The sequence below is a fragment of the Calonectris borealis genome, chromosome 2 (genome assembly GCF_964195595.1).
Source record: "Calonectris borealis chromosome 2, bCalBor7.hap1.2, whole genome shotgun sequence".
NCBI classification, from domain to species: domain Eukaryota; kingdom Metazoa; phylum Chordata; class Aves; order Procellariiformes; family Procellariidae; genus Calonectris; species Calonectris borealis.
Genome location: NC_134313.1, coordinates 132598991 through 132624034, shown reverse-complemented (window position 1 = coordinate 132624034; position 25044 = coordinate 132598991). Strand labels below are relative to the sequence as shown.

Here is a 25044-nt window from a genome sequence, read left to right as displayed (position 1 = left end):
AGCCCAGCGCGGGCTGCGGCGGCGGCTCGGCGCGGCGCGGCTCCGGCACTTTGCGATGGGCTGGCGGCAGCGGCGGCCGGACAGCAGCGGGGGCCGACGCGGGGCTCGCAGCTAAGGGGCGAGGAGGAGGGACCATGGCCGCATCCAGTAACTCCAGTTTGTCCGGCTCGTCGGTTTCCTCCGGTAAGTTTCTCCGGTGAGCGCCACATTTCTCCCCTCCCTCCATTTTAGCAGGGAGCTACCTGTCTGCATAGCGCCTCGCCGTCCCGCCTGCCCTGAGCGACCCCGGCCCCGCCGGCAGCCGCCGCGGTGGTCCACGAGCCCCGCGCGGGCTTTTCCCCGGGGGGCGGCGATGCCCCTGCCCGGCGACGGCAGTCCCTCAGGCGGCGCCGAGGGGGGGAGCCGGCACGGGGGAGGCGCGGCGGGGCCCGGCTCGCCGCCCCGCCGTGCCTTTGTGTGGGGCGGGGGGAGCCCCGCGCCCGGCTTCCTCGCCGGGGGAACAGCATCCCTCCCGGCTCGGGAAGGGGCGCGCCCGCGGCCCCCCACGCCCCTGCGGCCGGCACCTTGTCAGGAGCTCCCGCCTCGGGGTTTGGGTGGCCCGGGGTCTTCAGAGGCCACCTCGCCCTGCTGACGGGCGTCCTCTGCCGCGGTCCCCGCGGGGCAGCACCGGCCCCGCATCGCACCTGGGCGCGGCGTGCTCCGCGTGTCCCGCCGGTCGGAGGCTGCCAGGCGTGCCTTGGTGGGCGTCGCGGCAGCCAGGGCGTTTTGAGTACTTCTACAACACTGGGAACGGTTAAATTCCCGATGCGGATAAAAAATGCTCCAGGTGAAAAACCGCCCCGGGGTTTCGGCGCCGGGGGCCGCCGGGTGTGAGGAGCTTGTGCTTGCTCTGGGTTTTGGGGGTGCCGGGTGGGAGGCGGTGCGGTGCGGTTTGCTGCGCCTCTGACGGGGAGGGCTGGCTGCCTGCAGAGCCGCAGGGAGACGGAAAAGTTACGGTGCATTTCTGAGCGAGGCAGCCTGAAATTGAAAGCAGTGATATAATAGTACCACCGCCTGCTTCTTAGCTCACTGAGCAGTTATTTTAATGTTTAAGTTATGAGAAATTGGCAGAGCAATATCCTGGCATTTTAGTGGGCTGAAGGATGAACAACTTTGGGGTTCAAGGGACTTGTGACTCAATGTTTTATTTGAGGTGCCAGATTGAGAATTTGTAAGTGCTTCTTAAACATAGCAATATGTGCTGTGAAAAGCAGACAAGCTCTTTTGACTATGAATACAACTGCAGGAAAATATAAATAAATTTAAAAGGCAATGAGCAGCTATGGTTTTTTTAAAGATGGTGCATGTGACTTACACAGCTTATTCTATGCCACTGTTCCAGTGTGCGACACTTACAGCCAGATCCAGAGAAAGAACTGGGTCCTAAAAATAAATATTTATTCCAAATCTTTTAATAAAAACCACAAACATCGTGAGCCCTGATTGCCTTAACTAGAAAGCACCTGAAAGAAGTAGGCACAAGAAAATTCTGCCTTGCATTCACATTCGTGATGCAAGAGTTGCAAGACCAGAAGGAAAACAAGCAAGGGTCAACCCAACTCAGTAGCTTGTTAGTTAAGGTTTGGGCAATGTGATTTTTATTTTATGGATCATTTGTATATTTTTGCACCTAAGTTGTATGATAAAACCAGAAACAACCCTAAAAGCCTGAACTGGAACCTGGGACTCTCTTCCTTGGTGCTCTAACCATTAAGCTGCAGAAGCATGTCCCCCGCGTGCATAGCTTCCTTACTCCACGAATCTGAAGGTCTTTCTTGCATACTGTTCCAGCTTCTGAGAAAGGATGCTGAGTGCATACCTCTGAATCCCCTCTGGCTTTACTGAATCTAGGCTGCAGGATCTGTCTTCTGAATTGACAGATGCGTCTCCCTTGCAGTCTTGGTTTAAATCCCTGAACTGCAGGGAAGAGGGGGAGTTCAGGCACATCCTTGGTCCGACCAGTTGATATCAGCTAAACTCCAGGTGGCCTCCTGCTCAGCAGGTGAATCTAGCACCAAACTTACCATCTAGCCAAGGAACTGAGCTCTGGGCTTTAGACATACATACTTAAAAGTCAGGGGGTTTGGCACGTGACATTACCCTGCTTTGTATGAAGCCCTTAGCTACAGCCTAGATCAGTTTATGGTTTATCTTTTGTTTTGTATTTTTGCAAGGATGAGCACAGCTGAGCCTTGGCCCATGCTTGGGGCTCTTAGATGCCACAGTAGTACAACTAATAAATATTGTCAAGTGCTTCATAAAATAACTGAGTGCCCTTAGCTTTCATAACTTACAACCTTGGAGTGGTTTTAGGTTCCACTGCATTCAGTCTATATTTCTTCTATGGACATGCAATCAGAAGTTAAATTTGCTGCAGCATGATAAAGTTTCCAATATTAGCAGACACACCATATCTGACTGTGTGCAGCTGTATTTTGGCTGTCTGTGGTTTCAGTTCTCAGAACTCAGCAAGTCTTAGAGCATATTGTTTACATAATCTAACCAAACAGTCTTGCTTTTAAATTTAACTTTAAATTTAGAATTTATATGTATGTTTAACTTACCAATATGAAGACTTCCAAATAGTATAATTATTTCTATTCCACAGAAGAGGGAAGGTTATAGTATCACAATACATTTTACTAATGGAAAAAAGGAAGTGAAATTTGTCGTTGATAGCAGAATACCATGCTGCAGGACTCAGCTCTACCGTTGACTTGATGCTTGGCCTTGATCAAGCTGTGTAATGCGTTGCTGGATCTTTTTCCCATATGTAAGAGCAGTTTAGCGTTTGTCCATCTCATAGGGAACTTCTGAAGCCAAATTAAAGCATTGCTTGTATAATCCTTTCAGATCTTGGAATAATCTAGGAACAATTACCATATTTGCAAATGCATTTTTAGCTTCAGCAAAACATGTCTTTTATTTTTTTTTTTTTTTAAAATATGCTCATATACAGACATTCTGGGAAGAAATAAAACTGTTCATCTTGAGACCATATAAATAATTCAAGTTTGAGACCACTGTTAAGGTTTGCTGTTTTGAGGTAACAACAGAAGATCTGCCTCGCTTCTGTCCTTAAATTAGTGTCTATAACATGCAAATATGTGGTTAGGTTTGAGCACTAGGATATGATACTTGAGAAATTATAGGTGACTTGTTTGTTTTAAGAACTTTTGGGGGTAATAGTTGATCTGCATATGCATGAGTACAAGTTGAAGCCGTTGATAGCCAGATTCTGACTGAACACAAAGTGGTGCAGAACACCTACAGGTTCCTTCTATTCAAATCAAGATTTTGGTTAGCCTCTATTGCCTGCATGGAAAGGCAAGGAATCCATCCTACAAGAAATAAAAAGGTTTATTGGCTGAGTGATAATAGTGGAGATTAGAGTTTGAATGACAGATGGAAATTTTCATTCACTTTTTTAAAGGGGTGATTTCTTCCATCTCTTACCTGCCTTTCTTAAAATACAGATAGTTCTCCTTCCTTAGACAGTGTCCATCTCTACTCTTCCTTTGTAAAATCACGTATTCATTATACAGGTGAGCACAGACTGTAGGAACAAAGTAGTCACATTAGGCCCAGGGGAGGAAAAAGTCTGCTGGTGAATGCAGACTGCTGAAGCCTGAGAATGTGTTACTGCAGGTGACCATTTGCAGTGTAACATTTCTGTTTCGATTCCTGCCAATTCATATCAGTGAGAAAAAATGTTAAACAGTTCAAATATATTTCATGTGAGGAAGCTGCCCAAGAATTTTATAGTGTAGATATTCTGCCTGCCAACTTATGTTTCGGTAAATGTGCAAGTAGGATTTATAGTCTTCACTTGAACTTGTGTCTACATTAAAGACCAGAATTAGGTTCTGTCCTGGAGCAGTTGTTTATGAGCGCTACCTGCACAGTGGCATGGCAGGGTGGTTAGCTGTAGCTGTTGTACAGACAGGGAGCTAACATGCATGGAGAGCTGTGACTTCAGCTATCAACTAATGGTAAAGCAAGTATTTGTACTTAGGAATCTGTTGCTCCTTTGCTTTCAGAGCTACAGAACCTGTCCCTCCTTCAGAGCTCGTGTCTGTGGTCAGTGTGCTGGTCTCAGCAGCCATTGTGAGGCTGCTAATTACAGGTTCAATAATACCAGGTACTTGTCACAGGCCCCATCTGACAGGAGCCTATGAAGGAATTTTTTCAGTAAGCTAGCACTCACCGGTAACAAAATCTAGAGGAGAGCCGTGGGTATTTGTATTGTATTTCTTCATATATAGCTTTCTGGTTTTGGTGACAGAACTTAAGCTTCCCTTTGACTACCAACAGTCGTGTTTGAAGGTCGCTGGGGGAGAAAGGGGTATACTGTGCTGAGGGAAGAAGGTGGGCATGATAAGCAGTTAAATTAAGCATTCTTCTTTGGACCTTGGGTAAATCTGCACAGCATATGAAGCGCTGAAATTATAATTACTTCCACCGGGAATTCCACTTTACTTTACTGTAATCTGTTCTATAGCACATGCCCAGGTGCTCTATTAGCTGTATTCATTGGAAGTCCCTGAATTTTGTTCTTCTCCCTAGATGAAGTGCTGATTCAACCACAAGCAGCATCTTTTCTTTCCTTCCTATCCTCTAAAGAGGACTGTACATGTTTCTATGCTTTCCTTCATGCTGCTTTCTCCTTAAAATAGACATATTCCCTTGCCGCTCCCCATCTTACTATTGACGCTTATTCTCACTCATTCTGATCTGTCTTTTTTTAAACTTCTTTGTTGTTGCTGTTGAAACTTTTCAGCTTTTTCCTGGCAAACAATTTACCTCTCCCACTTTGTCACCAGCTGCCTCCAGTTTCCTCCACCCAGTAGCCAAATACTGCTTGTGCACGACTGACGAACTTGAGGCTCTGCTTGCTGGAATGTAAATACAATCCTGAGTGAAGAGACCTTTGTGGCTGTGTCTGCTCTGCTTGCCTAAGGAGCACAAAAATCCAGCATGCTTCCCAGCTAGGCTCCATGCAGCAGTATTCCTAGGTGTCGGGCGCCTCAGCCTCCGCACAGTTGTGCCATCCAAAGCTGGCACGAAGTGGCTGTAAATCCCAGCTGCCTTTAAGGCTTTGAGCTCCGCTGGAAAAGTCTTCTGCCAGATAGCCTCCCAGTAACGGGTGGATAGGTTAGATAGCTTGGGCTATCTGTCAGGTAAGGGTCCACACGAAGGTAAATGTAAATACGAGTCTGCTAAACGATAGCGTGTAATCAGGCTTTCTCCTCCAGTAGGACTCGGACTGTGCCAAAACCTTTGCCTGAGTCTGAGCCTGTGCTGTGAGAGTGGTGACTCTGGGAGAATTTGGACGAAGACCCAAGGCAAACGTGTAAATGCATGTGCCAGTGTACCCAGTGTTTTGTGTTTTCTGTGAGCTCCAGAGAGAAATCTGCAGGTGTTACGCTGAAGGGAGAGCTCTGCACCTTTCTGCTTCCCGTCTGAATTGATGCTTCTTCACGTGCTGTGTGCGTTTCAGGTAATACCTGTTATTAGGCCAAATGATGGAGTTGAAACACATAGGCAAGCTTTCTGCTACAGGCCTGGAGAAGGGCTTGTGTCTCTTGTCAGGGTATTTTTACTTTTCAGCTGTGTCCGCTGCTCTGATAAAAGATACTGTTTCTCCCCGCAAATTCCCTGCTTTTGTAAACTCAGATACCTATGTGGAAGATGACCGCTATAAATTCTTCTAAAATCACCAATTATTGATGCTTTTTCTTTTAAATTGAAAACTGAAAACTTTTTCTGTCCTGAAGCTCAGGGGAAAAGGCCTTTAAGTATCATTTAAGGAGTGATCCTCATTTAATTAATAATGAAGTTTACGGTTCATGAGCTAATTATTGTAATAAATTGAAAGGCAACAAATTGTGGTTCTTTTTTAAATAAATGAACAGAGATATGTTGTTTAAAGGCAGCATAGTTCTCAACTATGCATTTTCACACATACTCTGCGTTTCGAGAAGGATAAAAAACCGCTTAGTGAGGGAAGAAGAAAAATCTTTGATGGTTCCAGTAACTTAACAAGGTCAAAATAAAATATTAAAGGCTCATGACTCTCTGGGGGTCATGGAGGTGCTGTGATGTGAAATAGGCAGATATATTGTAAAAATGAAAGTCAACATAGGCTGATTTTAATTAAGATGCAAGCGAGTGAGAAGAAATGAAATTACTATTGTACACAGATTCAGAGAAATTCTAATTGGGAAATAGATTAGTAAATGAAAATAGATGTTTATTCTCAATGATTTAATAGAAATAGTGTTGTGAAAATGGCACATGAAAGCTATTTAAATAATGCTGCCATTATGCTGATAAGGTGCTACTTTTGATTTTTAAAAGGGCAATAAGAGTTCTTCTTATTTCTGTTCCTCATGCCAGGCTTCTGCTGGCCAGGGTGTTCTTGCTCTAAATTAAAGCTGAAGTCTTTTGTATTTGATGATTATATAGAACTCACCGTTGTTATTAAAAATAATAAAAATTCAAAAGGGAAAAATGCCAAAGTACTCCATTCTGATGTAGTGATTGGTCCAACAGTTAGTTACTGAATGTGTCAGCTGTGATTACTGAGAATAAAATAGCCTGGAAACTGGTACAATGCATGTCTGCTTCACAATTTAGCTTATATTGGTACTCTGTAAAGCAAAAGTCTTTCTCTTCTTATGGATTTGCTTGTCTCAAAGACATATGTGGAGGATCAGACGAACAGTCTTTCATGCTGTCATGATGATGACCTTTTTGGATACCAGTTCAATTGACTGGTTCTTGCCTTCTGTTTGATGGTTCTAAGAAGGCTTAGATATGCCAAATGCTGAGCGATTGTAGGCAGGAATATTTTATATTAGTGAGTATTATACACAGTCCTCTTGTATGCCCGTGCCCATAATGTTTTACATGTTTCAGATGATAATAATTTGGCTATTTGGTTATTATTATAGGAAAGTCTTAAACCTAGTGTTTTAGACAAATAAATGTTTGGGGTTTTCTTTTTGAAGTTGCTTTGTTTATATACATACCTTTGGCTAAAGGGCAACAGTGGTTGGGTTTGCCTTGCTTGAAACACTGAGTGCTGGCAGAAGGTGTTCCCATGCTGGGGAGCCAGTCTGTTGTCGCTTGTTCTTCTCTTCTACAAAAGGAGGAGATACTTAGGAGATTAAATATTTGGAGAACTGTGTATTAAGGAATGGCACATTAATATTGCATGAAAAAGCTTTTGTTGCAGGGAGATGTAGCAGGATTTATACAAGAAGCTATAAATCTGTAATTCTGTGTATATCACATTCTTTACAGGTGTAGTCACAGTTCATCTAAGAATTATATACAGTAGCTAGTGTAAATGTATAGTTTTAACTGCTATGAATAATGACCCATTCTTGCTGTCTTTTTCTGACCTTTGATTATGAGAATGTAAATCTGAATTTTACATTTGGAGGTGGTTATTACAAACTATGAATCATGTGCAATTCAGCAATAATAGTTTCATCATCCTGTTTTACTCAGCAATAATCCAAATCCCAGGGCTGGAGAGTGAGTGTATCCCTGGTAGAAGGAAACTGATGTTGCAATAGTGTCCTTTTAACATTAATGTGCTTTAAAGTTTGCCGATGAATAGGCTGAAACTTGACAGCACAGGCTGATGCGTTTGGGAAGGTAAGGAGAGGTTAAAGGGTTTTTAAAATTCAGAAGAACCTGCAAGTGTCGCTCACCTTGCTTCTGGTATTATTGATCAAGGTCATCACAAATGAATTAGTTCAGTAAATAAGACATCTGTTCTGAGGATATCTTTATCAGGCAGTCCGATTCCCCTGAGACAAGGTGTCTCCGGTATGGTATTATTACTGACAGTGTAGAAAGTACTAGGTGGGCCCTTTCTTATCATCAGTAAATCACGTGTCACCTGCTGCGACCTGTGTGTCAAGTCACATTTCTCAATTTCTTCTTACAAGCTTGTCATGTAGCTATTCCTCTCCTTCCTTACCACCTTCTTGTTGGCTACATTGCTTTTAAAAAACCAACATGTTATGAAGTGCATTTGTGGTGTTAAGCTTTTCATTTCATCGAAGAAGAAAATTGAATGTTAGAAGAGATGGAGACCTCAGCTGGTAAATCATATTCAGCTTGTTGAGCAGATGTTTAATTACTAAAAATTTGTCTTATCTTGATAGATCAATTGGTTAAATGTTTGGCTTTGTGTTATGGCAAGGAAGAAAAATGGCAAGCACACATCGTCTACAGGCATACTGGGCATGGCCATTGCAAAGGCAGGCAGAAGTTCCTGGGAGAAGGTGGTCCTTCTGCTCCAGCGACGTACAACGTGCCAGAGGGCCTGTGCTGTGGTCAAAAGCAACAGAAGTCCGACAGCTCTTTCAGTATTAAGTTTGCCATCAAAAGACATGGAGCATCTGTTATAGTATTTTTCCACTGTGTGAAGCTGCATGAATTCCACTTTAATTCCCCAATAAACTAGATAACATGCTCCAAAGGGAAGAGGAGAGGGTGAGGGGATCATGAGAGACTCAGACAGACGCTCCATTTTCAGCTTTTCCAAGGTATCTTATGTGGTTGCAGTTAAAGGCAGTCGCTTTTTTGTTTTTGTGTGGCTGAACCCTACTTTTGTGTGCTGTTTGTGCATATTGTACCATGCTGTGGCCCTGCAGACAGAGCCAGCCCTGGTACCTCCCGTTTTGCAGCAGTTGTATTGCGTGTGAGCACGAGTAGCTTAACAGCGAACCATGTCCTATCCTGGTTAGGAGTTCAGGGTTAGGTACTTCCTAGCACAGAGGCATATATAAACTGTGGACATGTGGGCATGGAAAATTAGGGCTGCTAGTGGCTGACGTGGGCTGTTAGCACGTTTAGATAACTTTACAGGAGAAAGATCCATCCACTGCTGTTAAACACAACGATATCACCTCTGTCTAAAGTCCTGAGCTGTATGTAGGCTGGGAAACTGTGAAATATATGCGCTATATGCCTGCTGTATCCTTTTACATTTCTTTAAGTATCCGCGGATAGTCACTGTGGGAGGTAATCTACCGATCCGACCCGTCGTTGCTGTTCTTATGTATATAGCTGGTAGAGTGACTGCTGAGTCAGCACGCCGTGACTTCTAGGGCCTGCATTCTACAGCCAAGAGCTCCTAAAAGAGAGGAAAAATTTGGGGTGGGTTTGAAATATGGGATGTTGACATTCTGTGCTGCAGGTTAAAAACAAAACCAAAACCCACACCTATGTTGCAAGGAGACCTGATAGGAAAATCTTATTAATAGCGTGCTGTATAGGACAGTATATAGATTTGTCTCAAACCCTCTTTCTTCCTTCGATTGAAAAGCTTGTTCCTTCTTCTCCTTTGCTTTATGAATGTGTGACCCAGCTGGATTTATGATCCAGCTGTAACTGGATCACATTTCATTTTTTTTGATTCCTATATTAAGGCTAGCAATTAATGAACTTTTAAGAGCTCAAGTAGAGTTTTTCATATAAGGTTCCTCAAAGTTCCAAGATTTAGGGGTTTATGAAAAAACTGAATGTTGCAATCGAATTTCTGTAGTGTACAGAAGGGTCTTAAAGCTGAATTAATTCTTTGTAAAAGATTTTGGTTTTTAAATGAAAACCCCTTTATGAACACAAGGTATTAAGTCCTGACCCTTCAAGCTGCTTGGTACCTTCCGTTCCCCCTGCATTGAGGTAGTAAATCAGCAGCTTGCAGGACTGGGTAATTGCTTATCTGAGTATTTTAATACAGTTTCCATTAAAGCAGCATCTGCTGTTATGGTGGGGCAAATTACTATAGGCTACATGGTAAACCTCCCCTCCTCCAAGTACTGGTACATAACATATTTAATATTCAGTACATTTACATCATATATATAGAACATGTCAATGCATTGGTGATGAATTTCCAAGGATTATGTACAAGACTTAAATTATACATAATTTGTATAAATACCTGCTTCTTGAGAGAGCATACTTTCCATAAGTCCTGATCTCCTGCCAGGCAAACCAAGATGATGGACAGCTTTTAGCATCATGCTGTGATAGCTCTGTATTTGTTTTATTTTGCAATCTGAAGCATGTAGTTAGGTTGTTTTGTGTTGACGAACTTGTTTACTGAAAGAATATTGAACCCTTTGTCTTAACAAAAATGGAAGGACAAATTTCAATTCTAAGCTTCCTCATGCTCATTTGTGTCTAACATATGTTGGAAATTCTGCTTAAGTTTAGAGAATAACAGTAAATGATGACTTAAATAGGAGCGGCCGCCATGGATGAAACTTCAGTGCTCCTGAGTGAGCGCTTGTGGCTGGGAGACAAACTAAAGCTATGGAAATAGTGATTGACAGGTGTGCTTTTTTCTCCTCTTCCATTATGACACTAAAACCAGCGTTAAATCGATAAACCATTGAGAAATAAAAGGGATGAACTGGAGGATGGAGGTGAGTAGATGTCAGATTGGTGAGAATTTATGAAATTATGTAGACAAGAAAAAGAGGTGTTTTTATTTAGGTTGGGTAGAGAGAAGCATACAGGATCCTGAACTCTTTACAAAGCGGGTTGTTGTATCAGACCATGGTATTTAACAGAGGTAGAATTTTACAGATTTTTAATGTAGAACCTCTGGTCTTTTTGGTAGTAGGTGGGTACGTCCCAGCGTGTGAGAGGGAAAAGCCTTAGGTGCGTTGACGCTCTGTCACAAAACGTTGAATGTTGGGTTCAGGCCTTATCTGGTGTTTATGAATGAGCGCGCAAGCAGGGGAGCTCTAAGGCATACCTCGAAGCGTCAGTCGCTGGCCATGAAAAATTAGGTAATAACCTTTTCCCCTTTTCCCCCCCGATTAAACCAACAGTTGACTGTCAAAGTGAAGAAGCATCCCATGCTACGGTAGCATTTTAGGTATACACATGGTACAACAGGATTTCTAGGCTAGGAGGTTTCGGATTTTGATGGAACACTCCGAGAGCTGCATTTCCGTCGACGCAGCGCCTGAAGTGACCACTGTGGTGGCTTTCCATATTGCAGTTTGAGTGATATCTCCTGCAATTTGAAAAAGTATTGTGAACATAAAACCAAGAGGTTTTCTGGGCATGCTGTTGGGTAGCATTCCTGGGTAGTGCTATTGCGCATCGCTAAACAGTTGTTTTATTTCCTTTCAGAAGTGATGGATTAGTTCATTCAATAAGCTCCAAGAAAGAAAAAACAAGAAATTCTCCTCCCAAATCCATTAAATTGCCTTACCCATTGATTTTAAAAGTAAACCTGAAAAAATGAAGTTTAAGTGCAAAACCAAAGAGTTAAGTGTATTACTTTTAATGATTAATGTAACAGTAAACCTTTAAGCACTGGCAACTTAAGAAATCAACATATACTGTGTGATTTCTTCTGGAACTACAAAATTTGGCAGATGTGTACAGGTTATATATGGGCTTGTTTGCACATAAAAATTATTTCAAAAAAGGATCTTAAGAGCTATAATGAAAAAAAATGTTCAGACGTGAAAGTATTATGGAATAGTTATTCTGGAACAGCTATTCCTGAACACTATTCAGTTAAGTTATAGTAATGTATGTCATTGACTTGAAAGGTGTAGAAATATAGCATTAATTATACTCATTTGTCGAGTAACGCTAAGCTTCTCTTTTCTTTCTTTTTCCTTTCTGCTCGATAGATTCTTGAAAGCTCGTTGCTCCCTTTTTTCAGAGACATAATGCATTCTTGACATCAGAAACTTAAACCTGAACCTGCCATTTTCAAGGTTTTTTTTCTTCTTTTATTTAGTTTTGTGGTGTTTAGCACAGGAGCTGATCACATGATGGTTACACTATAAAAGGATGAAACGACATGAAGATAAAGATGATTCATTTCAGAGTAAAACTTTGCTAAACAGAACAGGTCATTATTAGTTAAAAGCGTTCATATCATGCATGTAAGAGGTGCAGTCAGGATTGGAGGTCTACTTTGCTGAATGTTGTTGAACAGGATATTATAATTACTGTTGTTTCGTTTATGCTGACACACATTTATATAGAGATTGCGTGAAGAACCCACAGGGAGGTTGGTAGCTGCATAAATATAGAGTAAATGACAGTTTGGGGCCCAACAGTCTTATAACTTGAAGAATGCTAGAAGCATGAGGATAGTGGGTGTAAACTACAGTCAAAACTGTGAAGAATCGGCACACTATTATTAATTACATGTATCAAAATGTGCGTGTATGTTTAAGAAAATAACAGGAATGAGAATGTTTAGGAAAATAGCAGGAATTTGCCCTCCGCCCCCCATGAGCTGTTCCTTCTTTAATTCTGCTAACTAAGAAAGAGGAGGCACGTTGTCTTCAAAGAATTGCTGCAGAAGCTTTGGCTCATGAAAGCCTTTTCTGTCTTCTATTTGTTTCAGATCCTTTGATCTCTTTTGGTTTGATGAGTACGTGTCATCACTTGGTATTGCAATTGCTTCCTCTTGCTCAGATATGACAGTAATAAATATATTCACTGAAGAGTGTGATTTAAAATTTATATTATTCAGTTATTGGCAAGTACTGTAGCCTAAATGGTGAAAATGAGAGGGAGTCTGGTTCAGGTTGATTTTTTAAAATAATTGATCTGTCTTATCAATATGCATAATAAGCTTATCCAAACAGACTTCTCAAAAATTAAAGAAGAAAAAACTCGATATAAAATGATTGTAAGTATAATTGAGTAGTGTAATTTACTTTCACTTTACAGGAAAAGGCTTTCAGCGTCACCTCTTAAGCAGCTTTAGAAAACTGCACACTGACTCCTGGCAGTAGTGTATTGATTGAAAGCATCCAGAGTGTCTAGAAAACATGAGTGTACACAAATTCATCTGGAAGGGGTGTGTTTTATAGGAAGAAACTCCATCACTGTCTGGGATTTGTAAGAAGTATGTTAACTTCAAAAATACTGGATATACTATAATATATAATAAAGAGCTTAATAATAGCAGGATTTTTTAAAAAAAATCTTTTTTCATCATTCTGTAAGTACTTAACCAATCTTCACAGCACCTGTTTCATAACTGGGGAGAAGTCAGGCAGAAAAATGCAACCACTCAGCTACTACCAGGGACTAAAATTAAAATCAACATGGAGTAAAAACAGAAGATTTTTCAGGAAACAATGTCAATTCATTAGAAAATGAATTGAGGTCCCCCCTTGGACCTCATTGGGAGCTTTGGCCCATATAAGGGACGTATTTAGGACTTTTTTTCTCCCTTAGTATAGTTTAACTTATTTTGTTTTATGTAATCGTGTGTCAAAAATTTGTCTTATACATTTTTGGTTCTCTTTATAAAATCAGTTTAGGACATGCTTTGTCTCAGTAAAATTTAGATAGATTTCTTTTTGTTTTTCCCTCCTTTCGCCTATGTACTCTCTCCCTCCAAATGTAAAGCTTTGCTATGCTTACGCTTGGGGTTAGGTAGACTTAGGCTTCAACCAGTTAAGTAACTGCCGGTAACGTCAATGACGTGAACAGCGTTATCCTGGATTTATGTTCTGACAGTTACTTAGTCTGATACTGACTTTCCCCATCCTTGATGATCAGACTGTTCCCTAGTAAACATTTCAGAACAGATTTATTCGCTGCTACATACTTAAAGAAGTTGATGCTGTTCATTTCTGGGGCTGTTGAGCACCATTTGGAATAGCAGCTGTTGAGGTAACAATTTGGACATGTCCCCTACCACCCTTGAAAGGAGAAACATCGTGGGCGCACAAAACCTTTCCAAAGTATCAACGACTTGCAAGCCTGAAAGCATTTGCATATTTTTTTTTTAACAGATTTTTTCCCACCATGAATGTGTTTATCTTGCTTGCAGATACTGAGTCTGGTTGTGCGATGTCAAGCAGGAATGTCTTCAGGATTTTTTGTATATCTAAGGCTCTCATAAGTGCATGAACAAGGGCATTTTCTTTCTGATTACCTGCCAGGTTGTGACAAACTTAAAGAAATACGATCTTATGGGTACGACTCGGTAGTCAGCTCAGTTTACTGTATCCTGTGATTTATTGGAGCCTGCAGTCCATGTAATGGGAGATGCCAGCTCTCATTTGAGGGAGCTCTAAGAAAGAATGAGAAACTCACCTTCAGGCCTGAACCAGCTTTCTAAAATGCTGGGGAAAAAAGCGTTTTGTAGTGAGGTTATTACTTGAAACCAAACCAAATTTTAGGCCAGTCTATCTTCATCTCATTCCCACTGCTCCTCCCAAAGCAGCCCTTCTGCCCAGTAAACACACCAGTCTTTATAATCTGTGATCCTAAGGAACCAAACCTTGGGGAAATTCAGCCAGGTTGCACCATTGGAGAGTCTGGCTTTAAATTTTGTAAGAGAAGTTAAGTTCCAGGACTAGCTGACCTGTCAGAGCGGTGTAAAGTTCCCATCAGTGCAAATGGGAATCAGAACAGAAGTGCTACTAAGTAGTCGTCCTCTTGGGTTTGTATTGCCAGGGATAATTTTGCTTTGGACAGCCTTAGGAAGAGGAAAATAAAAATCAGCCTTACAATGGTACAAGTATGAGGAGACTACCTCCAACCCTTAGCATCACTTTCTCAAAATGCCTCGCTCATGCCGGTCCTTCTTTCCCTGCCTTAGGAAATAGTACAATTAAACGGAGCAGAAGGTAGGTGAGCTGAAAAAGTATGAAGGGGGACAAACAATACTCCTGTAAGATGACTTTGTGGCCATTATAGTTTCCCTGTTGTTGGTCACCTGCAAGATATTTGCCCGTGCTGGGCAGCCGACTAAAGCACAGCACCCAGAACAGTGGCTGGAGGCGTAGGAAGACCTGTTCGGCATTGGCCACAGGCTCAGCTACAGCTCCGTCTCTTCTTCCCACCTGCGGCCACCAGCAAATGCTGAGGAGAGGTTGTAAGAATAGGACGAATGCGCAGAGTAAGCTTCTGCAGAATATTCTGTTGGCATCCAGAAATCTGTGGCTTTTGAACTTCCCGAGACAAAGAGCTGGATTCTTAAGTTTAATAGATATACTTTACTCTTATATTTCATTTAATGAATCTGGTTAGTTGTTCTGTGGACCTGTGTAAACTTGCAACATCCTGTGTCAAAAAGCTCTGGAGTTTGAATGTGTTATGCAAAAAAATACCTTTTTCACTTGCTTTTGAACTTGCTATTGGCTAGTTTCATTTCATACACCCTACCTCCTTTATTGGAAGAAACAGTGAAAATGATTTTTTATACATGTGTGAAATCTTAAGTGGCATAGAGCCTTTTATCATAGTGACACAGTCCATTCTTTTCCAGTCTGAAGAGTCAGAGGATACTTGGCTGATCCTTGTATGGAATAGCCTACATATCTTTGGTCATCCACATTGTCTTCTATTACTCTTTTCCAGTCCTAATGTAATCTTATAAAAATGGAAATAGTCATCAAGGGATGGATGCATCTTATATTTATTGCACTGGAATTCGGGTGTTCTCATTTTGTTCTCTGTTCCTTAATATTTGCTTTTCTTGTTTATTCATATTATTTTCAAGCTTTTACAAGAGCTTTGTTAACTTGCCTAATATAACATATTATCACGTGTCTGCTAGTATTATTCTTTTCAGTAGTTTCTCCCAGTTTGCCCAGTGCAGATGTCAGGCTACCTGGAATTTTTTGGCTTTCCCTTGGGGCCCTTTGATAAAATTGGCATGATGTTAACCATTTTGCAGTCCTCTGATACTGAGGCAGTTTTAAAGGACAGTTAGTCATATTGCCGTTTCATCCATGAGTTCCTGAAGAACTCTTTCATAAATATGATCTGATCTGTACAAATTGTTATTGTTCATATATTTGTTCTGTAGCCTCTTCCACCGAAACCCCTGTTTGAATTGGATGATCCAACCAGTCCCTCATAAAGAAATGTTCTGACGTGGCGGCTTCTCCAAGCTCTATGTTCTCTATATGCAGAGCTCAAAATACTTGATTATTTTCTGCTATGGCCTGTAAGTGCTGCTTTTGGACCTTGGTCATCTATTGCTCAGATTGGCAGGCTTTGCATTCGGACATGAAAAAGGGGCTGCTGTTAATTTTTATGTCTTCTGCTAGTCATTTCTCAGGCTGTCTTTTGGCTCGCCTTATTGTGGTTTGAGTTTGCTTTGGTTTTGTTTTTTTTATTCATTTAACCTGCAATAGCTCATGAGCCTTTCTACTTCCTTGATTTGGACACGACTGCAGCTTTCAGAATGATGTTTTCTTGCTTCTGATAACTCTCATACCCTGCTGTTCAGCTACGCTGCCTTCCTTTTCTTAAATCTTTTTTTGCTGTGTGGCATGTATTTGCTCTCAGCCTCCAGTGTGGTATCTCTGTGTACCATACTGCCTGGGGAGGTTTAACTCTCTTAGCTTCCCCATTTAGCTAGCTTCCTTTTAGCAGATTTAATGTATCCTCCAGGGTGACTTAAAAAATCAGATTTCGAAGGTTTTATCAGTCCTGTCAAAATTTCCTAGTATGTGTATCAACACTACCTGCAGTTACAAACCCATTAAAAATGTCCAAACTGTAAAAACTATGTGTGAATGTGTAAGCACGTGTGTCTGTTCATCATAGATAGGGAGCAGATAATCATTCTTGACAGGAAGAATGATTCTAAATGTAGACTCTAGGCAGTCGAAGCTGGGTTTTGTTTGTTTTCATCAGGCTCTAAACTAGCAGAAACTGTCCCTTCAGATGTAACGCTGCTGTCTCCAGCACCTGTGGCTGCTTGAGGGCCAGCCGAGCTGCTTTTGTACCCAAGGGGTCTGGGACTTGAGGTCTCCGTTTTGAGCTGCTGCGGTTTGGAATTTGGATCGAGATGGTTTAGCAAGACAACTTGTACGATTAGGCATATTTTTTGGAGCCGAAGTGGGCAAACTTTATTCCTGGAAGAATCTGGAGCACTCCCATAAAATTGCATGTCTTTGTCACAGCTGACTGTGATAGTTCCAGCTGAGGAGTCAGTAAGTGTTAATGAAGGGCCTTGATAAGTGTGGACTGATGTGGTCTAAACAAGCTTAGTAAAGTCTTGTCACTTAGCTGTGGTATTGTTTTCAATGAAAAAGCTTTTTGGAGAGTCAGAAAACGTCAGGGTTATTGGATTGCCTCATAAGATGTCACTGACATCACTCTGCTGCTCAAAGGGAAGAAAAACTGAGCCAGTTTAGTAATTTTTAAATATTGTAATAGAAGAAGGTAAAAGAATTTCAGAAAAGATGAAACAGCGAGCAGACGTTCTTTCTTTAAACCAAAATGATGCAGTTTGTTTAAATTTAATAGTAGAGTCAATATACATATGCATGTACTCAAAAGCTGTCACATTACCCAGCCATTAAATCTTGATCTGACCCGTTCCAGGCAAGAAGCACATGTTCTGTGAACTTCTTTCTTTAAACTTCAAACATGAGCTCTCTTTATGATAATACAATATTTTCCATGCTGTCTTTCTGAACCTTTCTCTGTGTGTTTGAATTTTACAACGTTGAGCTTTATTTGAAAGCGAATTTATTTTTAGAGCTTGCAAGAGAATAGTTCAGCTGCATGAGTAAGATGCAGAGACCGAAGAGCCTGGAAATACCCCTCCCTGGGAAGCACCTCTTCTTGGCTGGTCACACTTGATTTCAGTTTGCCCATGACATGAACGTGTACAGAGTGTGTGCCAAAGTCCTCGCTTGGTTTCAGGTTGTTTATTTATAGTTTATTAATATTTTTAATGCGATTTTAAGATGAGTGGCTCTATGTTAATTGAGTAAGGAAAAGCTTATACTGAAATGCGTTCCTGTTAATGGCTAGGGAGGTCTGTTCCAGAAGCCGCAGAGGCACCACCCAGAGGCTTTCGTCCGACTGGGATGATGTGTTCCCACCTCTCCCTTTCCTGAGGCATCTCCCTGGGGAGTATGTTCCTCCTGAGGGCATCTGCCCTGCTTTGTGTGGCTCCCCTCCGCCTTAGCAAGCCCCGCACCCTTGCTCACCATTTTCACTCTGCTCATGGTAATCCCCAGCGCTAGAGAAGATGTGTAGGAAAACAGAGGGAGGGTTTGTTAAGCCTGACTTAGAGCAGAGTCGCAGCGTGAAGATCGAGGAGGCAGCTTGAACAGACTGAACAGCTTGTTGCTGCCGGAGAGAGGGGGTGTCCCAGCCTGCTGCCTGCTCCCGCTCCCTGCTCTTGCTGCCGCCGTGCGTGGCGCTGGCACTCGTCTTGTCCTTCTGTGAGCTGGCAGCCGGTGCCGATTGAGAAGCAGGGCTGACAGTGAGAAGCAGAAATCTTATTCTAGCATTTGCTTAGCAAGGTTCTCCTCTCCTTATTCCAGTATCTGTCACCCGAAATCTGATTTTTCCTTCTCTTCAAAGGTGTATGGCATGTCCATCACTTCTTACATTGCTATTCAGAGGCTTTCCAAAGTGCCCTTGCCTTTCTCTTTGGTTCCTCCTCTTGCTCTCCTTCATGCGTATGTTCTTATTCATAACTGTAAAACCTTTTGGTGCATGTATCATTCCATGCCTTTCATGTAGGAAGCAATATTAAGTGTATTAATTGTACATGGATTTTGCTAATTCCTTAGTATCTGAGGCATTCTTAGGTTTTGATAGAGCATCTTTGGATGTTATTTTGAATTTTAGCACAGCTGACCATACTGGGAGCTTTCTGAGGAAAAAGGACAATATTCTATGTTACAAACAAAGAAAAAATGGTGCTATGGAGAGTCTATTACCAAGTGGTGAGAAGCCGTAAAATTCCAAAGTTGAGAGTCTAGGTGCACATTTTCATGGGCTGCTGTCGACATCAATATTGAAAGGTAATTGTCAACCGTATGATGAAACGTTACTTTTCAAAAAATAAAATATACAGTTTGTGCTTACAATATTGGCACATCTCTGAAACACTGTATGTTTTATTAAGTGTGTGAGCTGGAACTCAAGAAATCTATTTAGATGAAATGTGCTTATTAAACAGAGATAGCAATACCCCTATAACGCCAAAGGATTAAAAGAAAAAAGGAAGGGGGGGAGAAGTGTACTCATACATGAACATTTTAGAGCCCTGTTTTGCTGTCTACATGAAAAGACTGGATGTTTTTCTTCTAAGGATGCAGTCTTTTTTCTATCTTTTTTTTTTCCCTGTTCCTTTGAAACAGTGGACTGGAAACGGCGATGTTCTGTGACCTATTGTATTAACTTGGGCTGGTGCCAAGAAAACTTTTCTGCCTGGAGAAATAGTGCCAATTTTCAGGTTCAATATTTCATACTACCTGGGTTATAAAAATATTGTGAATTTCTGTGCAGCTGACAGTTTGTCATTCCAATTCAATAAAGCCATTACTAGCAACTGGTTAATTATTAATCCTTGGATTCAAAGTTTTGTGATTGTCTTGCTTTCTTTTTTTAACCTAAACTGTCCTCTTGAGCAGCTCTAGATAGATAACATCTATAATGGGGTATATTTTACCATGAGAATTTTTAAACTGCAGCTTTCAAATGCTGAATGAATAACTTCTTTCATGTATGAAATATTTTACAACCAAGACTAAGATAACTTTAAAAGCAGAGAGATTATCAGAGTAATGTCATTTTAGGAAACAGATCCCTCTAACTTAAACACATTCTACAAACATTTTTTTTAATCTGTCAGTTACTTGATAAGTTTAAATTTTCAGATGCATGGTGGTCTTAAGTGACATGATAATAAAATAAGGACCATAAAATCTTTATTTACATTAAACACTTTGGTCCCATTGAATCTTGGGAAACAACTCATTATACATCAGATAGCCATGTAGGGAATTTCAGAGATGATACAGATGTTAATTTAAACTTTCTGGAAAAATAGTTTGAAAAACAACCCTTTAAATCTTTTCAACAGGGAGTAAATGCCTCTTATACTTAAATTTCTGGAACCTCTTTGGTGGAACAGTAGAAAAGCTTTGGAGAGCAGTAAAAGTGGAATTGGCTCCGTGGTTCAGAATATTAGATCCCTGCAAATGCTCAATAACAGATAATGAGGATAAGTGAGAAATCCAACCAGGAGTATAAAGAGAGGCTCGTTCGTGCAATGAGCTCCATATGGATAGACATTTCTGCCTTTGCAGAACATCACTTTTATCAGCAGGTCCCCACATAGTACATGGATCAGCTGTGTAGAGCTGATTGCATCATCAAAATGAAGTGACAGCATGTCTCAGTTGGTCAGCTAAATGTTGTGTGATATTCCTGATCATGAGGATAAAGCCTGTGATTATTTTGTTTCCATTAGCTGTTTCAGTTGTGTGTTTCATCCAGCTATTCTTACAGTCTTTATTTACTGTCTGGGATAACGCAGGCGTAGGCTTTGATTTGGATTGAAACCGCTTAGTCCTAACAGCAGTTTCTGGGGAATTTCTGGTGGACACTTTGGAGGGATGGGGACTACAATAAGGAATTCTGTGAATAGATGAGCATCTTAACCCTCTTTATCCCGAGTCCTCAGAACTACCCACTGCCATGACACCAGGTCCCAGGCTCGTATTTCCCCTCTATCCAACTCCCTGCAGCCCTCCCTAGTTCCTTCCACCTCCTCCCAAATCTGTAAGCTCCCTGTTGCAGTACCCTCTCTATATTATGGGCTTCTTGGTTCCTTTTGATAGTCTGTAGTTATACATGCGCTTACTGGTCATGTGCATACCCATCAGGCGAGCAGAAGGGGTGTCTGTCTGTCTGCAGAATGATGTCCCCGGTGGGGTTTTTCCCTCTAACACCATCAGTGGTGTTAAAGCTTTTGAATTCTCCCCGTTTTCCGCTGAGCCTCTGTCCAGCCATGGAATTTCCCTAAATCTACGGGAACTTCATGTCTTTGAGATCTTTCACACTCTCTTAAATTGAGTGGTAACTGGGCGACAAGTTACAGTAAGCCTCATTTGCCTCTGACAAAAGCAGGTACTGTCATTTTGGAACTGATACTAAGTCGAAAGTCAGCTTTCTAGAGATGTGAAAGCTGGTTTATTGTGTCTGTGTGAGTGACTGAATGGGATCCCTTTCAGTCTGATTAGTTACATACATTCAAAAAAAGGGGGAAAAAATATATTCATTAGAATTCGAAGTGTGTCTGTGGATGAAACAATATCAGTATTAATAAACTTTGTGATTAATTAAAACACCAAGAAACTTCAGCTTCCTGTGACTTCAAGTCAGAATTTTTTCCCTTTCATCTTGAGACTTACCCTAGCAATAATAAAGTATCTATATTTTAGATAGATCTAAATTAAAGTATCTATAATTTAAAGTATCTTTAAATTATATCTGTTTAGTAAAGTGATCAGTTGTTAAAGCCATCCATTCATTTCCAAGACAGTGCCAGTTTTGGGGCCAGTTCAGGCACTCCCAGCTGGTTTGATTGATGGTGCTGATACCTTATGTTCATGGAAGGCATTTAATCACTCAAGAAATTAAGGCACTTCACTGCCTCGAAGAAGAAGAGTTTGGGGGTTAACTGCTGCCACAGCCTTGCAGCACAGAGCAAGGTCATCAGGTTGATGGAGGACATTAGGAAGCATCTGCTGCTGCATAGGAGTTTGTAGGTGGGCGGGCTGCAAGCACCCCAAGGGGAACTTGGCACCAATACTGAAGTCATTGCCGCTTCTGGTGTAAAATGAGTCATGAAATGAACCATCTAGTATGCTGGTTTATGGCTTTCTTTAAAAACTGCCACTACAGATAACATGTGGACTTTGCACACTGTGCTGGGAGATCAGGTCAGTGCAAATCCAGAGGACGACATTATCATCACCTTCAAACCAAAGCACAGACTGGCTTCTGACTTGGCACTTCTCACTCCAGATGTTTTGTGAGCAGCTGTGATTATCATCAAAGTCTGTCACACGGTAGGTACAATTTAAGACTTGAGAACGCATTGACTTAAATGGCGGAGGTAGAATCTGCCACATTTTTCTGTCTAGACATGCTTTTAGCTGCAGAGTCTTGAAATAACAGAACATAGATCTGTAAAAATTGAAATACAGCAGATAGCGTCTTGATATCGTGGTGGGAAGGGACTGCATAACCAATTGATCATGACGGGGACACATGAAACCAGAACCTTGTGGCTGATGCTAAGGAATGGGCTGACAAGCCTTCTTCCCCCGCAGCCAAGCTGTGCTTTTACAGCCTATACTTCTTGCTTGTAACATACGCCTGAATGATAAACAGCTCCCATTACTGTTCTTACATACATTTCTGAACTCTTAATACTTTGCAAATATACTCAAAGCGTGATATAATATATTCCAGAGAGGTATTATTTATTCTGAAAAGAATTTGGCATGTATTAGTTAAGATTTTTCCTTTCTTTCCCGGCCCCCACCCCCCCCAGTTTCTGTGAAGCACTCTGGAAGTTTTCACTAACAACTTCTGTATTCTTAACTGACATATGGAGAAGCCACGACGTTGGCATGAAGTTATCTCCCGGTAATAGTGCCAGCAGAGTGTTATTTTGCGGCATTGTTTAATACAGGAAACGGCTTTGCGTTTTGTCTGTAATTTCAGCTTTTCTCAATGTTTGTTTTTGGATTCATAATATTAATATTGACGGTTTCTTTTGCATCTTGAAATGTCTAATAAAAGGGATAATGATAGCATGAAATATTTCTTGGTGATCTTGTTTTTTTTTTTAATTCCCTCTCCTGTATGTGTCTTTAATGAGTTCTCTGTGGCAGATTGTCGTGGTTTAACCCCAGCCAGCAACTAAGCACCACCTCGCTCACTCCCCCCCGATGGGATGGGGGAGAGAATCAGAAGAGTAAAAGCAAGAAAACTGGTGGGTTGAGATAAAGACAATTTAATAGGTAAAGCAAAAGCCGCGCACACAAGCAAAGCAAAACAAGGAATTCATTCCCTACATCCCATCGGCAGGCAGGTGTTCAGCCATCTCCAGGAAAGCAGGGCTCCATCACGTGTGACGGGTACTTGGGAAGACAAACGCCATCACTCCGAACGTCCTCCCCTTCCTTCTTCTTCCCCCAGCTTTATATGCTCAGCATGACGTCATATGGTATGGGATATCCCTTTGGTCAGTTGGGGTCAGCTGTCCCGGCTGTGTCCCCTCCCAACTCCTTGTGCACCCCCAGCCTCCTCGCTGGTGGGGTGGGGTGAGAAGCAGAAAAGACCTTGACGCTGTGCAAGCACTGCTCAGCAGTAACGAAAACATCCCTGTGTTATCAACACTGTTTGCAGCACAAATCCAAAACACAGCCCCAAAACATACTAGCTACCATGAAGAAAATTAACTCTACCCAGCCAAAACTAGCACACAGATATTGAAGAATAGCTGTTCTAGGGAAAGTTGCAATATAGAAATGCCAACTTTTTATGTCTGAAAACCTTCAAGTTCTATGGGCATTTTTCATAGATAATTCTTTGCAGTTTTCCGTTAGTGCTAAGATCCATCTTAGCTGCGTAACAATGAACCGGGTGCTCCTCTGTTAACACAGAAAGCAAAACTGTCACTTCAGGTCAAATCCTGGTTCTTTGCTCGCGGCAGCGGTAGGCAAGGCAGGAAGAATGGAGTGGGATTTCCACATCCCCGCTTGTTTCCTGACTTTCAGACTGAGCAAATTTGTTTTGGAAAGTAACTGAGACTAAGTATAAAGGCTTCAAAGTCCTTTTAAATAATAATAGCCAACATTTTTATAGCAAATTGTAGATAAAATCCTGGCGCTGTTGAAGTCGGCATTAAAAGTCCCACTGGCTTCAGCAGAGCCAGGGTTTCACACACAGTGTTCGAAGCGCTGTCAGGACATGGACTGATTCTCCATCGCCCTGTCCAGGCGGTGGGTAGGTATCATTGCCTTTAATTTGCAGACCAAGATAGCAATATGAAATAACTTGGTCCTTCCTTCACAGGGAATCGGTTAGCACTAGGACAGTAATTTGAGGTTTCCTTGATCTCGGCAGTCAGTTCATGCCTGACACCATCTTTTACAGAGCATTTTTGCACGGTATCCCTGCATCTTAATTTGATATTCCATTCTTTGGCCTTGTTTTTACTTGCCCATCATTTTACTAACTGTTTCATTTATCGTGTACTTCTCCAGCTTTTTTTTTTCCCCCTGGCTAATTTACAGTGGTTCTATTTCTGGCCATCAGATTTCCTCTCCTCCTTTTATGGCCATAACAGAGCACACTTGTAAATCATCCTTCGGCCTGCATGCACTGGCTACCTTCTTGCTGCAAAACATGAGCAACTCTACCCTGTCACTATTACGCACCGACATTTAGCAGATGTATTGCCATTGTTCCAGAAGTACTGTTTTCTTAACATTTTTAAATGGTTTTGTTATTGTTAGGTGCTTGACTCCTGAAAATAATTTTACTAGACCACAGTGTCTCTTCATAAACTTAATAGATGCATTCTAATATGTGTAATTATTTGTTGAAGTATTTTCCTTCATTTGGAAATAATCTGTACAAGCTTAATTTTTATATTACCGCCAGTTGCAGACAATTCAGTTGGGTGATGTGAAATTAATTTATCTGTCCTGGTGTATATTGTATTCTACGCAAAAACTGAAATTACTTTCATAACAAAGACATCATCTGAACAATGACAGACATGCCTGCTGTATCCAACATCTTACGCTGTGCTTCTGGAAACAAATAATACGCTATCTTTCTAAATTTCCTATTAATTTCCCCAGTCTGTCCCTTGTTGTACTTGTTCTCAGTTTAATGCTGGCTTCTTTCCTCTATCAAATGAGATGTGTTGGAGTACCTTGGCATGTATTGTGATTTAATAGTCATTAACTGGGTTTTCTCTACGGACAAAGAAAGGCTGGCACAACCAGAACTCCCGGGGTCCCTCTCTTCTTCCTCCTCTCCCCTTGAGCCTCAAGCTGCGGCTTTTTAACAGCTGGGGTCTCATCCCTGTTCCCTGGTATTTGATGTGAGGGTTCATCACTCGGTAAAAGACATACTCATTTCTTCAAGAGCTGTTTTCAATGATTTTGTAACAGCGTCAGATGGCTC

General features: G+C 41.5%; 1 protein-coding gene across 2 annotated transcripts in view; it reads left to right on the top strand.

Annotated features, from left to right (window-relative positions):
* CHN2 (chimerin 2) overlaps positions 1-25044 on the top strand; it is a 163719-nt gene continuing 138675 nt past the window's right edge. Inside the window, exon 1 of one of the 2 annotated variants that reach the window (XM_075143488.1) lies at positions 1-183. In XM_075143488.1, coding sequence (XP_074999589.1) covers positions 135-183 — 49 coding nt within the window. In that variant the 5' untranslated portion in view covers positions 1-134. Of the gene's footprint in view, positions 184-789; positions 827-25044 lie in introns of those variants that run through there. The other variant, XM_075143487.1, reaches the window with a different exon arrangement.